Source organism: Nannobrachium achirus (genome assembly GCF_963921795.1).
Source record: "Nannobrachium achirus genome assembly, chromosome: 13".
In the NCBI taxonomy this organism is placed as follows: Eukaryota; Metazoa; Chordata; class Actinopteri; order Myctophiformes; family Myctophidae; genus Nannobrachium; species Nannobrachium achirus.
The window spans coordinates 14,993,629-15,011,390 of record NC_137833.1 but is presented as its reverse complement, the minus strand read 5'-3'; the positions used below and the strand labels follow the sequence as shown (position 1 = coordinate 15,011,390).

The window sequence follows — 17,762 nt, the reverse complement described above, 5'->3', positions numbered from 1 at the left end:
ACAAAACCTGTGTTCCACAAAAAGCAGGTTTCCTCAGCGCTAATACCAATTATGTTAAGTGTCGGCTGTCTCACTCGCTGTACGATGATACAAATTGCTGTAGCTTGACGCCTTTTGTAATGGTCTTAGAAAATAAATATGGACCGCGTCCCCCAATGTTTGGCTGACTAACTGTGATGATTTGCAACCTTGGCCGTACCCTTTCAAATCACATTTGGGCAGCGGCGGCCGGCCCATAGGGGCGCTAGTGCGCCGAACCCCCGAGGCAAACGACCAGAATAAAATATATTTTGAATTCTGAAATGTATTTAAAATGAGCAAGCCAGCAAGGTAAATATCATATAATAGTGATTAACCAGTGAGTAAAACGTATAATCTGCTGTGAATGCCACTCATTTGTTGATAAGCGATCACATGTCAGAGACATGTGATTGCTTGTCTCCTATCGTAGCGTTCTGTGCGCGCAGAGATCTGTTTCCATTGAGTCTCGCTTTAATTTGTACATGCGCGATGCAATCCTCTTCAGTAGAAGAAAATAGGAGGGCGAGGAGCGCTGGTTTGGAGCGCTCGGCTACAATGTACTGTAGCAGAGAGAGTCGGCTCAGCCTCTCGCAGTTTGGTGGGATTTATGGCATTTTGAAGTGAGACCGAGCCATGGATCTGGCTGACTTAAAAGCACCGTTCAATCACTATACTCAGTCAGTAGTCAATGGAGTAGCAAGGAGATGTTGAATTGGGGGGAGGGGAGTCCCCCCCCCAAAATTAACGGTTCTCTACTGCGGGAACCGGATCCCATCGTTCACTTCAAAGAGCCGTTCAAAAGATTCGATTCGTTCACGAACGTCCCACCTCCATGCAGTTCCTAATGCTGCGTGCTGGTGAACATTAACCCGTTCATACCGGTGGACGGCTCACCAAGACACCAGCACCCCACACGATTTACAAGCCCACATCTTTGCTTGTAGATCGGCGGTGTTTGACTCGCGTTACCGTCGTACGTCGAAGTATAAAGCAAACTTATTGAGACATGAAAAGCAACATAACTAGGTGAGTTCTGATCAGAAACACTCGCGGTTTGTTTTGTATGATACAGGATTAAGAATGCTGGCTTTCCTAGGCTTACCTAGGCTACATTTGATACCAATACTTGTTATTTGGACTTCCACTTGTAACAGAGTATTTCTACATTGCAGTAGGCCTATTGATTGATACTGCAGTAAAGAATGTGATTGTTTTTCCACCACTGAGTAAAAGTTAAGCCATAAGGTGATAGTCATGGCTTTGAGGGTTAATCTTCTGCCATTGTCTCAGGTTATGAAGGCCAGTTTTGTTTATTATTATGATGATGTATGCGTTGTGTGTATTTTGTATTTTATTTACAAAAGAAAAGCATTCCAATGAATGTCATCATCATGTATTTATCAGATTGCAGTAATACAATTAATTGGGGGTTATACAGTGAGACCTTAGGCTTGGTGCATGTTTGCTTGAGTTTAGTTTATTTATTTTTTTATAGCGTGGCTAGCGATCCCCCTAGAAAATAAATGACCAGCCGCCACTGCATTTGGGAGTTTGTGCGCATTGGAGGAGCACTTACCTCAATCACACGGGAGTCAAATTCTTCGTAGGTCTCTGTGAAGAGAGGCAAAGAAAGGCAATAAGAATAAAGGGATAGACGAAGTTTAGGAAAAAGAAAAGGTTTCAGGAAAAAAATGAGCACACGCGCACAGCATACATGGATTAGATTCAGAGGTTATTTGACAAAACAGGAAGCTTGATTGTAATTGATGACCTCTGATTGAGAGGTTTTGACTCCAACAGCTGACCTCTGTCTGTAAAGCAATTAACACCAGTCACAGACAAGAGAGCCCTAGGGGAAAGCATCCCTCACACACACTATCACATACATACCCAAACACATACATACTTTAAGCGCACGCACACACAGCTGGTGAAGGTCTCTCTGGTGAGACATTAGTCCACCATCTGTCTGCTGGCATCTATAAACAATGACAACCAACCTTGTTACATGCAGTACATCACATTCACACAACCTGTGGGCCTGCACTGGAACACAGAGGGGCCTATTCACACTGAATGGATTGCAGTCGCCCATTTCACCATGAATTTATGTATCACTGCTGCAGTGCCGACCCCTCAAGGTCCAATACACAACATATATGGCACTTGGGGCTGCAACTATTTATTATTTTCTAAGTGATTATAAATACTTTTCAGTTACCACTAACTCTCTGAATATGCTAAAGATGTTCACTCGATTGTGTGTGGCTATTAGCACTGGTGTTTGTGAATTGGACTTTTGTGCCTTTTCTTTCTGCAATATACAGTATGACACTCACGGCCCAATGTTGAGACAAATGTATGCATATTACCTACTTTAAAGTTATGTACAAATAGCAATGAGCTCTGATACACAATTTGCTTAGTAGAGCAGTTAGGGGCGCATTTCATTTCATCCTTTGCAGGTGCTTTGAGAAGTACAGTTTATTTTCTTATTTGTACAGGATCAGCGGCCATACAAGCTGCACAATCCTTTTGTCAATTCACCCTAGAGGCAGTGTGAGCAAAACAGGAAAGGGGATAGAAAGAAAGAGAAAGAATGTTTGAGAGGAGAAGAGAGTAGAAAACAATGTATTACAGTAGTGTGTCAGTGTGTGACTGTGAACGCACGTGGTGTGTTTATATACTGCCTCCCACAGCAGTATAAAGTTGTTAAAAATAACACATCCATCATGTCCGTCTCTGGCTTCCTGTATTGAAGGACATCGGCATGCCCGTGTGTGTGTATGTGTTTGTGTGTGTGTGTGTGTGTGTGTGTGTGTGTGTGTGTGTGTGTGTGTGTGTGTGTGTGTGTGTGTGTGTGTGTGTGTGTGTGTGTGTGTGTGAGTGAGTGAGTGAGTGAGAGAGAGAGAGAGAGAGAGAGATAGAGATACAAGGTGCTGTTGTGTTATTTAATCAGCAGTGAACAGATTTCTGTGAGGTTTCTGAGGTTGTTAAAAGTTCAGAAACACACTTCTTCTTCACTGGAATGAGTTCTTCTGCTACCCTGAAATATGAACCTTGCACAAGGGTAGATGGAAGGATGGATGGAGGAACAAATGAGTCTGACAAGGGCGGGAGGGAGGGATGAAGATGCAGAGAGTGAGAGGGAGATGGAGATAATGTCACATGGTGAGAGGACAGGGGGGCAGAGGGATGTAATGGGACGATATGAAAATTTCATGACATAATTGTGACCAAAGACATTGCGATTTACAATATTATCGCAATAATCAAAATATCGCCAACATTCATTATCCTGGGGCGGAACATTTGCCAAAAAATTGCAGACGCGTTGTGAGCTTGTAGATCGGCTATTTATTTGGTAGAGAGTGAAAAAAAAAAAAGACTGTATCAAGTACGTTATTTACAGGTCTGTTTTACCAATTATAGAGGGTTTAAGTGGTACCGGATATGCAGCTCGGCAAATAAAAGGTGAATGGAACCCAGTGCAGGACGGAAGACGATTTCACGATAAATTAAATCTCCACGATAAACGCTGCGAGGCGTTGTGAGCTCGTAGATCAGCTATTTTGGTGTAGAGGGGAAAAAGAGCAGACCTAAGTACAGAGTGACGGTTCAAGTGGTTAAATATCTGAAAAAAAAAAAAGAAATTGACATGAATCCAAATTACACTGATTGTGCTGTCAAACAATGAAACTATGTAATCTTTGAAAAGGTTTTGGGGGTCCCTGCTCCATCTCTCTCTCTCAACTAAGGGGTCCTTGGCCTGAAAACGTTGAAGACCCCTGCCATAGAGTCATCAAAATCAGTGCAGAAAGTCAGAAGGACATAGTCAACCATAGAAGCTTCAGTGTATGTATAGTATGTGTGTTCTGACCTCCATTAGGGCCTGGATCTGGGTGTCCCAGGCTGATGCCCCCCCAGCAGTTTCCACTCCATCCTCTCTCCCTCTTCACCCTCATTCTTCTCCTCTTCTCCCACTCGTCTCTCTGTCGCACTACATTCAGACAATAGGGGAAAAAAAGTGTTTTCACACATTTAGAGCTTATCCTTGGTCATAATAGGGACATGCCTGACCCTACATGCCAAAAGAAAAAACAGAACAAAAAAAAAGAAAACATGTTTGTGTATTTTTATGCCTCTCAAAAGCAAAAGTACTGCGTGATGACATGGACTCTTATGAATATATGAATCTTGATTTCATTCACCACTGTGATTCCCATAGATCACTCTCCACTCGCACGTGATTTTAATTAGGGAGACACTCTTGGGCTGCAACATTCTTTATCCAACTCAAAATGACAGCCAGACGGTGTCATTTTACATACATTAAAATGATGTATCTATGAGATGAAAAACAGGCAATAAACAAGTCTCAGCCAGCACTGCCTCTGAGAAATAGCAGTGCTGGTCTATTGTTCCCATAGCCTAGTGGCTTAGTGATGTGTGACAAAATGAAGCGTTGAGTGTTCTAGAGTTAAGCTACACCAATGTTCACTAGAGACACATTTTAACACTGTTCAGCATCTATCATCAGAGCTGAAACAAACTATTATTTTCATCAACTGATTAATATTAAACTATTCATTTTGACTATATATTATGACAAAAAAAGGTAATAAAAAAACACAATTGCGATACAACCGAAACATTTTTAAATGTCTTTAGCAACATAAACTTTTCAATTTAGGATATGGAACGAAGACAAGCATTCACCTTCACATACTTAAAGAGCATATTTGACATAGCACTAAACCACTTATTACTAGAAGTTAATTTGCAAACATATCATAAATGTCTCTATGTGTATTGCAACTGTACCATTGCTGCTCCATCTCAGAGAGTAGTTGAGAAAATTCAAAAAGGTCAGAAGGTGACCTTTGAACTTTCTAACCACATTTGTGAGTATGTGTGTGTGTGTGTGTGTGTGTGTGTGTGTGTGTGTGTGCGTGCGTGCGTGCGTGCGTGCGTGCGTGCGTGCGTGCGTGCGTGCGTGCGTGCGTGCGTGCGTGTGTACCTATGTCAGCCCGTATCTCCAGCTGTTCAGCCTCTGCCCTGCGTGACATGGACTGCACCGCTCCTGCCTTCACCACTGGAGCATTCAGACCAGGCCACAGGAAACCACCACGCCCTGGGGGGACAGAGATGGAGGGGGAGGGGGAGGGGGAGAGAGAGAGAGAGAGAGGGGGGGGACAATAAAAAAAGATTAGCAACAGCAAAGTAATTTTACATGACAATTAATTGTCACTCAAATAATTGCGATTAACGATTTAATTGTGTTTTTGTCCAAAATGGAGGACATGTACTCTATGGAGAAGGTGACATATAAAATGAATGGTAAGGAAAACCCTAACCCTAACCCGTTTTTGAAAAAGGTGGGCCGCTTATCTTTTATACAAGGATAACATGCCCACATAACCCCTCTTTTTGTGTTTCGGTTATTTTGTATTTTTGTTCAGACCAAGGGTGTTTTAGACACAGACATCAAACAAAAAAGCCTCTTTATTTTATTTTAATTTTATTTTATGTATTTTTATTGATCGTTTTTTTTTGCACGTGTTAAAAAAAAGATGTAAATTTATAGGAAAAAAAAGAAAAGAAAATAATTGCAACTATGGATATAAAATGTGAAATATGAAATGTAAGAATTGAAATCATTGCAATAAAAAGTATAAAAAAAACTGATAATAAAATTGATAATTACATTTCTATTTGGCTTTTAGGCTTTGAAGTTGCACATGGCAGATATGACGCATAACCTAAATATACAAAGAAATTACTGACATTAACTTTCTACTTAAATAAAAAAAAATAACATTGATAGTGTAAATAGCCGATCTACAAGCTCACAACGCGTCGCATTGTGAGCTTGTAGATCTGATATTTCCACTATTTCTGAAAACGTTTGAAAAATGTATGAACATTCACGATATGGACAAAATAATTGTGATTATGTCAAATAATTTCGATTAGACGATTATGTAATAATTGTGACAGGCCTAGTCTTAGTTTGTCTTTTCTTTGATCAAGTTGTGATCTGGTGACTTTATATTTATCAAGAATACATAAGAAGTAACGTGCATATTATAAGGACATATGGCATTGGCCAGGAAGTCTGGTCAATGCATTTCAATGAGAATGTGAGTGGAGTGGAGTGTGCGTGCACAGCCAGTGAGAACGGCTGTATTCATTAACAATTCTTTTTGCGTCTGTGCACTTATGCTTGCTCGTCTGGTGGGGGTTTCAATCGTTATACAGTCGCTGGAGCTGGTCTCCAGGCGCTGCTCAGTGACTGCCCACTGCTCATAATAGTTCAGTGAGTTAAGTGGGTCAAATGTAGAGGACACATTTCCCCATGGAATAAATAAGTTCACTTTATTACATCATCTTCAAAATAACATTTGTATTGACTCATTCACCAAAATCTGATCCTTAACTGAAACATGCAGTGACATAACACAGCCAAAAAACAAACAGGGCATTTACATACCGACACAAATAGATAGTGCTGCTTTGACGTTATTCTCGATCTCAACTTTTATGCCAATAAGACGCATCGAACTAAATTGAGCTAAGACCGACAGAAAGCCTATCTCTAACAGAAATGAGTAATGAATTAATCAGTGCAGTGTAATGAATATTCTATAAGTAGGCTGTCATGTACTGTAGCTAGCTAACTGCCCATCGGTTCAGTCATTAGCATCAGTTAGCTGCTCCAACTTCAGAGAGGCTGAAAGACAGAGAGAAGGATGGAAAAACAGAGAAAGGGGACTTAAAAGGTTTTCTGTTCTCTGATAGGCAAACAGACTGTAATACAGACCAGTAAGACTTTTAGAAGGCAATCGTAGCCAATCAGGAGGGAATATGGGAAATGGTACAGATCCATGTTGATGACATGACTTTAGAGATACTGTCAGTGTGTACTGCTTTGAGTGATTTTAGGCCAAAATCTGTAGGAGCAGTGTACAAAAATGTGTTTTGCAAAAATCGGTCTGATGGTGACGCTAGAAGAGGGCCATGTGAGAAATGAGTGGAGGTTGGGATTTGTCATCCAAAGAGTGTGTGTGCAAAGTTTGGCATTGATAGGGCCAACAGTGGCAGAGATATGAGTAGGGCAAAAGTGTGACGTGACAGACTGACTGACTGACAGCCGGTGGAGCTTTTCATAGTAACTGTGACCTGACAGTCGCAATAAATTATGATAAAGATATCGGCAGACAGATGTACAGACAGAGAGGAAGAGACAGACAGTGTTAAAGGTGATACACCGTGAAATTTCACTTTTCCTATTTTAAAACCTTTTTTTGGGGTCCCACTAGCACCTTCTATCCTCACAAAGTCCCATTTCAGACCGATGTGTCTTTCTCTGGTTTTGAGAAGGCGAAGGTTAAAAGTATCCCACGGGTTCTCAAAACAGGCTGTTCAGATTTGCTGCCGATTGTGACGTCATCTGCCGATTGTGACGTCATCACAAAAAAATAAAAAAATATATATATATTTTTTTCAAAAAAAACATTTTTTTCAAAAACAATTTTTTTCAAAAGGATTTTGGGGGGGGTGGCACAGTTCAGGCCAAAGGTGGTACTGCAGCTGAAATGCTCTGAGAGCCATTCAAAAATGAGAGAGGCTCTCTATTCAGGAGTGGTAATTTAGCCTCAAACCTTTTGAAAAACGTTTTTGGGACATAAACAATATGACATAAATACTTTTTAAATGCATGGTGTATCACCTTTAAGGATATACAGTAGATACTGTACATGGTTAAAAACAAATACGTTATAATAGGCTTTACAGACACATGGAGAGAGTCTCACCTTCTCCGATCTTCTGTCCTCTGTTGAGGTCTCTCCTCACTTTGCGTTTGGACCTCTTCCCTCGACCCTTCTTGTTCCCGGCCCCTGTTTCAGCCATCACACCTTTCCACAGCTCCTCCGCTGTCACTGTACACACAAACGACACACACACACACACACACACACACACACACACACACACACACACACACACACACACACACACACACACACACACACACACACACACACACACACACACACACACACACACACACACACACACACACACACACACACACACACACACACACACACACACGGCAGAATGGATCGTCAACACATCGTATTGCTTCTTTTAAGCTGTGGTTTCAAACAAAACTTCCCTGAAGATACACAAAAAGGAGGATTTACATCAGTTCCACTGATCCACCCATAGCCAAACATCATGGTGTATGCATATTTTCTCCAATCTTTTCCAGCCTATACATATATAGTGTTGAACAAATTTAGATGGATGAGGGTTGGAGAGGGAAAGAGAGAGAGATATAGAGATGTCAGGGTGAGGGAGACACCCTTTATAATGTAAAAATGAGCTCAACAGCTCAAAATGACTTCAAACCAGGTTAAAATAAGTTCAAGAGTCAATGAGTCAAACTTAAATCCTCAGTTCACTCTGTCTGCAGAGAACTGTGGTCTGAGGGAAATCAAAGACCACCCCTGTTTAAAATTCACCACAGCAGCTCAGAGCCTAAACTACCCTAGCCTCTAGTGTCAGCATAATGTTCCCATTTTAGAGGGAATAAAAAAAAGATATACTGTATATATTAGCCCATTTCTTCCAATGCATTCTCTCTACTCAGTAAATGCCATTCCCCTCATCTAGGAGACTAGCCTAGAGTTCAAAAGCTGCATTTACTCATAATTTGGAATCATTCGACAACAAAAAGATAAGAGTAGATAAACACAGACCCAAATGCACAAAACCAGACACGAAAGGGCAGGCAATACACACACAAACTTCTTGTTTGTGTTAGAACAAGCACTATAGTACATACAGTATAATTTAGGCAGTGGCCTATTATTGTTAATTAACAAAGCAAGCAATCAGTATGTTCATTAACAAACACATATGAAATATGCTAATGAACACACTCACAGCCTCAGACTGTTTGTGGGATGATATGTTAATTAATATACGCAGGCCATGATCATAATCGGACAGAGTGACAGTTCCAAATTAGGCTTTGTTTCAGTGTGTGTACACACACACACACACACACACACACACACACACACACACACACACACACACACACACACACACACACACACACACACACACACACACACACACACACACACACACACACACACACACACACACACACACACACACACGCGTACGTTACAGGGATTCAATTATTGTGCAGGGCCATTTTTCCTGCCATACATTAAGCCGTACACAATATGACAACTAGTATGCTGAGCACCTCAGGACGACTATATCTCTCCCCATCCCTTCTCTCCCGCCTCTACAGTATATACAATCCAATAAAGTAGTTCTTATGAAAAACATACATATTTAATTTCTATCAACATATACATAATGTTGTTAACTCATTGAATGCCATTTCAAGATGGCCCCCAAGTACCAGACTGCCACTATCCTAGATTTCTAGTGCACGGATCAATTTTTAGTGCACGGATCGTGCACGCCCATGCACCATATATGCATCATATGTGTAGTACTTTTTAACAGCTTTCAAACAAAAAAATCCGCTTGGAAATCCGTTCAGGCATTCATGAGATAGAAGCCTTCAAAGTCAGACAAAACAAACACTGCCACCTTCCAAATTTCTAGTGCACGGATCAATTTTTAGTGCACGGATCGTGCACGCCCATGCCTAGATCATGCACCATATGTGTAGTACTTTTTAACAGCTTTCAAACAAAAAAATCCGCTTGGAAATCCGTTCAGGCATTCATGAGATACAAGCCTTCAAAGTCAGACAAAACAGCCATTTTTGACATTTTGAAAGATGTGTTTGTTATGGGGCTAAACATGCAATTTCGCAATTGCGATCATGCCTAATACATTTGAGGCATTTTTAGAAATTTTTTTATAAAAAAAAATTTTGAAAAAAAAAAAAAAAAAAAAAAAAAATTTTTTTTTCTTCAAAATGGCTTCTAACTCGGGAAACTCGGGCTGTGGCAGCCTGGGAGTACTGTAATAACTCGTGAAACTCGTGCCTTGGCAGTCAATGAGTTAAGCAGGAGGAAACCACACACTGGGCTGAAAGACAAACACTTCCCTTCAACAATAAAGTTGAAAAGTACACAGTAAAGTTCAGAGTTTACATTAAGTTATTACACTTACACAAAGTTGTTAACTTAATACTGATTGTGTCATTGGTCATTATGAAAGAAGGAGAAGAATGTCACTGAACTACTGTAGCAAGCACATTGAATGCTACTTGTGGGTTCTTCCCAAAACATTTGTGTAATTAAGGCTTCTGCACTTTATTGAATTACCTTTATTGACTACACACATGTATATACACAACAACAGCAGCCTTTCTGGGTCTGCTGCTTTGTATGCATTTAAATCCAAGTCCTTTATAACATTCGCACCATGGAGCCAGCTCTCTCTCTCATTCTCTCTCTCTCTCTCTCTGAGATGGTGTAGCCATGTCCTGACACTGTTTGGCTGTGTTATGGGACCGCGACCGTGGCTACAGATCCTATAGCCTGCAGGGGCCGTGACCGTGACTACATATCCCATCATGGCAAAAATGCTAATGAAGAGCTTACATTTGGGAAACGTGAATAATCAGCTTCCTCACTCACTGCATTACATGAATGCTCATGTACAATTTTATCGGTCAACCAACTGAGGAGGAAAACATACAGTATGCTGACAGAAGGCCAGACAGACAGTTAATATTAGTTAGTTAATAGTGACTAGGATTTAATAGCAGGATATAAATATCCCGTATTGAGTCTAGGGATGGGACGATATGCGATATTATCGTTTATCGTGATAAAAAACACTCACGATAATTGTATCGTGGAGATTTAATTTATCATGATATCGTCCTCCGTCATGCACTGGGATCAATTAACATTTTATTTGCCGAGCTGCATATCCGGTACCACTTAAACTCTCTATAATTGGTAAAAGGTACTTATAATATACGTACTTGATACGTCTTTTTTTCACTCTCTAACAAGTCTCTTTGCCAAAAAATAGCCGATCTACGAGATCACAAAGCGCCTCAACGCAATGCAAGCTTGTAGATCTGCTATTTTTTGGCAACCTGGAGTGATAATAGAGGGTGACAGATCTAACAAAAAAGCAGACCATTGTGACTGTGTGTGCGTGTGTTCGGCTGTTCGCGTGCACGCTCACATGCTGTAAACCGAGTAAGACAGGCTGACAGATGGGCACTCAGGTGGTGCAGGGGTAAAGTACATGTGCACCACCATGGAGTCTAGGGGTTCAAATTCATTGTGGTGCATCCGGCTCAGTCGAGCCGGATACATGAACAAACTTGGCCATTGTTTGGAGGAGGCAAGCCAGCTGGGGAGGGCGATCTTTCTGGCTGCGCTAGCGCGTGTTGAAGGCAGGTGGCTGGCGAGCCAGCATGGTACGCACAATACAATAGCAGTGGCACTGCCAACACAGACATGTGTGGTAAGGGTTAATTGGCACATCTATGAAAATGGGAGAAAAAAGGGCAAAAATAATTGGCTGCTCAAAACATGTCAGGAAGGGGGGAGACAGGCTGACAGAGGCATAACAGGTAATTATCTCAAACTGAAAGAGAAAGAAAGAGAACGCAAGACAGAGGTGCTGTGAGTGATGTGGACATTTCTTTGATGTTTCTGACAGCACCTGACATGCCCGTTTAACATATTTTGTCACTAAGAATAAAACTATTCATCCAAACGAAATCAAAGAAAAACAGTCAAGGTAGTGTTGGCTATTGCATTTGAACAAGAGCCGACTTCCTCTACTCACTGAAATTAAATATGAGTAAGTCTGTGGTTCACAATCAATTTACAGACAGGGGCCCAGTATTCCTCTTTTGTGCTTTAATTTATTAATGTAACCCTGTTATAACAGAACACATTTTTAAATAAGAAGAATTGCTTTAAAAATGTCACTCTTGGTATTATACCACATTTAGCAGATGTCTCAAGACTTAGATTAACCATTACCATGGTTAACGATTGGGCAGCAATCGTTTATAAGATGTGTTAATTCTTGAATCTGTTTTCAAATCTGTCAACTATTTATTTGTATTAATCACTGAGCAATCATCCCTCCAGGCAAAGTTACAGTATAACCGTACAGCCAAGCTGTAAACTAGCTTATCGCAGAGTAGTACGCAGACATGCATAATGGTAGAGATGGCCATTTTGAAAAATAATAACCGCAAGTTTGTACAATAACTTTTTAACGATCAACCATTAACCAGTAACAAAATATCCTTTAGAATTACTAAGGATCCCAATTTAACACTTGCCAGGATTGCATTTTCGGACATGAAATTATTACAGGAACCCAGTATAGCCATAAGTTATAAAATCTAGTTGGTGGGTAAATTATGAAGACCATCCATCACTGTCAGTTTTGTGTCACAATCTGCTACAGCCCATAATTGCCTGTCACCAAACAATGCAACAAAAAAAGCTACATTTTACCACAGTGTATGAGGGTGGGGCTGTCATGTTGTGTGTAGCGTTTTTAAATATTTGAAAAGCACCTTTTTTAATACAAAGGGCAAGTTGAGTTTACATCACAACATGGCCAATTTATGTTGCATCCAGATTTCCAGACTTGATCATCCCAAGTCATAACATTTATTTTTAAAGATATTTTTGGTGGCTTTTTAAGCTTTATTTACAGTTGCACTGCACAGCAGAGACAGAAAGGAAACAGGAAGAGAGAGATGGGGAGAGACATGCAGGCAAAGCTTGTCGGGAACGGGACTCGAACCCGCGAAGAGCTGTCAGGCTACATTGCAGCCTAAGTACCAGACCGCTATGCCAGCCGTCGGGCCATGTCTGACACTTACGTTTGTTGAAGAAGCTGCCATGTCTGATTTGCTGCCATGCTGCAGTTGGGGCCAGTGGAACTACAGGGCTCTTTTGGAGGGACACAGTGGACACTACTGAGGTGTGCCTGGCCAACTGGGAGAGCTGCAGAGCTCCCCCTATGCGATGGAGTGGTACCGCACCTAAAGAACAAACGCAAAGAACGTATTATGTATGCATGTAACGCATTGGTATGAAGGGTATCACGGGTTAGATGTGACATACATACTAGCGTCATGTCCAGGGGGTGTACTATAATTGTACATCAAGCAGCTTTGAGCTCAGAAAACAGGAGAAAGGCTCCTGCCCTATGGGCCTCCTGGCCCCGCAAACTTGCTTACTTATTGGTATTAAGACAGATACAGCGCACAATATAGGCATGGTATACATAGCAGGGGGGGGGGGGGGGGCATTTGCGTGTGCATGCATTCATTCACACTCAAGAACATCAGTTCAAGAGGATGTATTTTAACTTTACTTTATCATGACGAGACAGTGCCAGTAATGAACACAAAAACATGAGTATTACACACATGAGTGCAAGTGTATATTGTGAGAGTCTGACATCTGACATCCCCAGACATTAAAAAATAAACAATACTGACATAACAAGACATAAGGACAGCATACAAATACATGGTACATTTCAAACACAATAAAATAAGAAAATAAGAAACGAGAAGTAAGAAAAGATTAAGACTATTACTGGGGTAGACCTACTCTATTGTGGACTGAGTCATACATGACCACAAGACTGGTTGTTTTTTAACCACTTTAAAAGCAGTTGGAGTGACAGGGAACTCATTCCAGCATTGACAACCTTTGATGGAAAGAACATTTTGGCTGAAGGCAGTATTTCTGCCATAAATCTCACAGTCACCCCTAGAAATAGCCCTTGAATGTCTGTGATCTTACAAATAACACTTTGTGTATTTCTCCAAATACACAGCCATAGATCGGTCCTATTGCGCGGCGTTGAGCAGATAATCTGCGGCAATAAAGTTGTGTGTGCTACTTGTGTATGTACTCACCCAATAATTAATTCCTCAGACTTGGAGACAGAAATTGTCCAACAGTTTCATATCCCGTTGAAAGTTCTGGCAGAAAACGTGTATTTAGTCAAATATCTCCACTTTTCCACGAGCTTTCCACGCTGACAACATTTTCTGTCAGCGACGGGCCGGACCTGAAATGACTGCGGGACTGAACACCTCCTTTGAGAACATGTGTGTTTGGGAAGCACGAATGTACGGGCACACAATTGACAGGTGCTTTGCGATTGGCGTGGGGTAATTAATCTCACCACCTGCCAATTGTGTGCCTCATGCGTCTGTGCTTCCCAAAGGAAGTTTTGATATATCCAGTCCAGCACTCATTCCGGGCCCCCCGCCACTGAAAGTCGTCCGTGTTCAGCTTGTGGAAAAGTAGAGATATTTGACTAAACACACGTTTTCTGCCAGAACTTTCAAAGGGATATGAAATTATTCGGTGAGTCCAACAAGTAGCAGTAGCATGCACCACTTTATTGCCGTGGAGATTATCTGTTCAACGCCACGCAATAGGACCGATGGCTGTTTATTTGGAGAATTACACAAATAGACACATACATTCTAGGGCTACCCTAGACACATAACTGGGATCATGATGACCCCTGTCTCTATGGATAAACTCCTTGAGGAGGGGGAGCCAAACCATTTAGACATTTATTGACAAAACAGGCAACAATTGTCAAAGTTCAAAAGATTGTTTTTCCAGAAATTGTAATTAATTAATGCTAATTTTAAGCATTTTCTTAGTAGTACAGTGACACATACCTCAAGTCTAGTCTAGCCTAGCCGCAAGCAATTAATGCAATAATGTTATCTGGCATCTAGAGTTGCAATACCAACCCTTGACAGCCGATTCATCCAAACAGAAAAGTCCTATCTGATTGTATTAAACTATGTTAAACTCACAAAGATTGCAGCAGCTGTATGAAAAGCTTGGATTTAATATCTCTTTGTATCCGTGTGGAAGCACTCGTTTTCAATAACGCAACGTCCTGCTGCCTCCTGCATTATGTGCAATTTTGAAACAGGTGGTACGCAAGACCATTGAATGATTTCCAACCTATCTGTTTGGATGACACAGCTGTCAAGCCTAAGCCAACCCTGCTCTAGCCCTGAATACATGACGGCCATACATGATGTATTTCAGGGCTAGTATTTCTCTGCAACTCTAGATGCCTGATAGCACCGTAGCATCCGAGTTGCTTAATTGCAGCTATACCTTCAATGGTTTCCAGTGGAAATAAGCTTAGTCTTTTCATGGATCTCCTTTTAGTAGACCTTGTACCAGTGAACTGTACCGTCATGAAACTGTACCTTTTCCTATGCAAACTTCTAATAAAGTCTTCAATCAATCAAACCTCATATAAGGGATAGATCATCAGTTAGTGATCCAGTTGGTTCCATTTGTACACGCTCAGTTAAAATAACATAGATTTTACAATATAAATGGGGGTCTCAGAGATAGAAATGCCATTAAATGGGGGTCCGTAGCATAATGCATGTCAAACTGGGGGTCCTTGATATTAGAATGGTTGAGAATCACTGCTATAGAACCTTAAACATCTTCTCTTATGGGGGTCCCTGGCGTTATCTTTTCAAATGGGGGGTGTGCAGGCTAGTAAATATCAATTTGGGGGTCCTTGACATAAAAAAGGTTTGAGAAACTAGCTGGTTTAAGGGGCAACAGTCCGCCGGTTTAAGGGATGCTCGGTCAAGACATACAAGCCCTGAAACAGAACTGTCATCATAGCCCGAGTATGACACTCTGACTCTAGCTAGCTAGCCATAATATTTCCAGGCAGCCAAGAGCCAACACATGACAATATTTATATATAATGTTGCCGACGCAGACCCTGATTTAACACTAGAATGGTGTCTAACGTATGCTACAGTATACATTATAGGGATAAATCTCACCTCCGAGTGTAACGCGGAGGGCACAACACATCCGTATGGACGCTGCCATCTTGGAACTGTGACGGTGTGCAGGGGTCCTTCCGAAGTGCTAAGCTGAGCTGAGATACGCCTGTTCAAAAATCAGACAGTAGTTGGCTGGTAGGTAGCTCCTTTCGGAACCCCTCACAAATAAAGTTTTTATATCGCTCGAAAGACCAGCCGGCTCTGTGTTTTCCCGTGTTTTCCCCGTTGTAGTCTCGCGTGGCCAGACTGTTGCCTCCGCGATTTGGTCAAATGCTCACAGCCACGCGAGACTACAACGGGGGGAAAACACGGGAAAACACAGAGCCGGCTGGTCTTTCGAGCGATATAAAAACTTTATTTCACCCCCTTGCTTCGAGTTTCTTCCACCTTAAAGAAGTAAAAGGATTATAGATGAACAGAGACCGGTCACTTTTTGGATAGAGTGTTCACCAAAAGGTAAGAAGTGTTCCCTAACGGCGGATCGGCGATCCAGCCGCAGGATTCCGGCATGCTACCAGTAGGAACCCCATCTCGGAGCTGCGTAGCAGTGGAGTGAGGGGTTCCGAAAGGAGCTAGCTGGTAGGAAAGACAGGCCAGGTGACGCGAGGTTATTTGCCCGGAGAAGTCCACGCATTAAAGAATCCAGTGGTTCTCAAACTTTTTCATGTCAAGGACCCCCAATTGACACTTATCAGCCCGCGGACCCCATGGCGGACCCCCTTTTGGAAAGATATGCCAGGTACTCCAGTAAGAGATGTTTATTTTTTTTCCTTTTCTTTTTTCAACCAATTAGCTCTGCCATTTCTTCTTTATGAAATACATTTGAAAACTTGTACTTTAAGTACATTTTGATACCAGTACTTTTAATATACTCAATTAAAGTAAAATGAAAGTAAAATAAATGTTATTCCGGACTTTTATTTGTAACAAAGTAGCCTATTTCTACATTGCAGTATTAATACTTTTACTTAATTAAAAAATAAGTAGGCCTAAAGCTTTTCCCGCCACTCCTCTAGGGCAGTGTTTCTCCAACATTGCTGCCTGGCTCATGTCACCTCCGGCTCCTACGGTAGGAATACTCGCCCCCTGTAAATAACTTTTTCATCCATGGCACCCCTGAATTACATACTTGAAGTTGATAGCACCTGTTGTCATTACCGTATAGGTATTCTTATAACTCTATCATGATAGGTATGCTATGTATGTTAATCGTTCCCCCTAAGATACAGACATACAGTTTGTGTCATGAGGAAAAATGTAGGCCTATAGAATATTTGTTTCCATTTTGACCGATTGAAACAAAATAGCAGATCTACAAACTAAAGTATGCTTCAGATTGTGAGCTTTGTAGATCTGCTATTTTTGGCAAGGAGGTTTGCTGGTCCGTCCTACTAAGTCGGGGGTCAGCAACCCGCGGCTCTAGAGCCGCATGCAGCTCTTTAGCGCCACCCTAGTGGCTCCCTGGAGCTTTTTCAAAAATGTATGAAAATGGAAAAAGATGGGGGGAAAAATGTATTTTTTGTTTCAACGATTTTTTTTTATCGTCACTGTCGGGCAGAAACCTTGTATCTCCCAAGTTTCAAATTTGTATTATTATTATTTTTTTGCAAAGTAGGCCTAAAGCCCTGCTTCATCATACAAGACTGACGCACAAAGGTAGTGAAAACAGCAGATCTACAAGCACACAACGCCTCGCACCGCGAGGCGTTGTGTGCTTGTAGATCGGCTGTTTTCACTAGTTTAGTTCATTTTTGTAAATGATAAATACAAAACGAAGTTTTGGACATACAAGGTTTCTACCCAACAACGACGATATATAAGGCTTTTATAATTTTTTGCGGCTCCAGACAGATTTGTTTTGTTTTTTTTTGGT

At 41.3% G+C, this 17,762-nt stretch overlaps 1 protein-coding gene across 1 annotated transcript in view; it reads right to left on the bottom strand.

Annotated features, from left to right (window-relative positions):
- The window catches only part of mrps5 (mitochondrial ribosomal protein S5), a gene marked incomplete at its 5' end in the record, with an annotated part of 40,387 nt that extends 24,452 nt beyond the window's left edge, over nt 1–15,935 (bottom strand). The window contains 6 exons of the mRNA XM_080739953.1: nt 1,598–1,632; nt 3,902–4,021; nt 5,042–5,155; nt 7,839–7,964; nt 12,902–13,063; nt 15,887–15,935. Coding sequence (XP_080596079.1) covers nt 1,598–1,632; nt 3,902–4,021; nt 5,042–5,155; nt 7,839–7,964; nt 12,902–13,063; nt 15,887–15,935 — 606 coding nt within the window. The remainder of the gene's footprint in view (nt 1–1,597; nt 1,633–3,901; nt 4,022–5,041; nt 5,156–7,838; nt 7,965–12,901; nt 13,064–15,886) is intronic.
- Between the last annotated feature and the right edge of the window lie 1,827 nt (nt 15,936–17,762).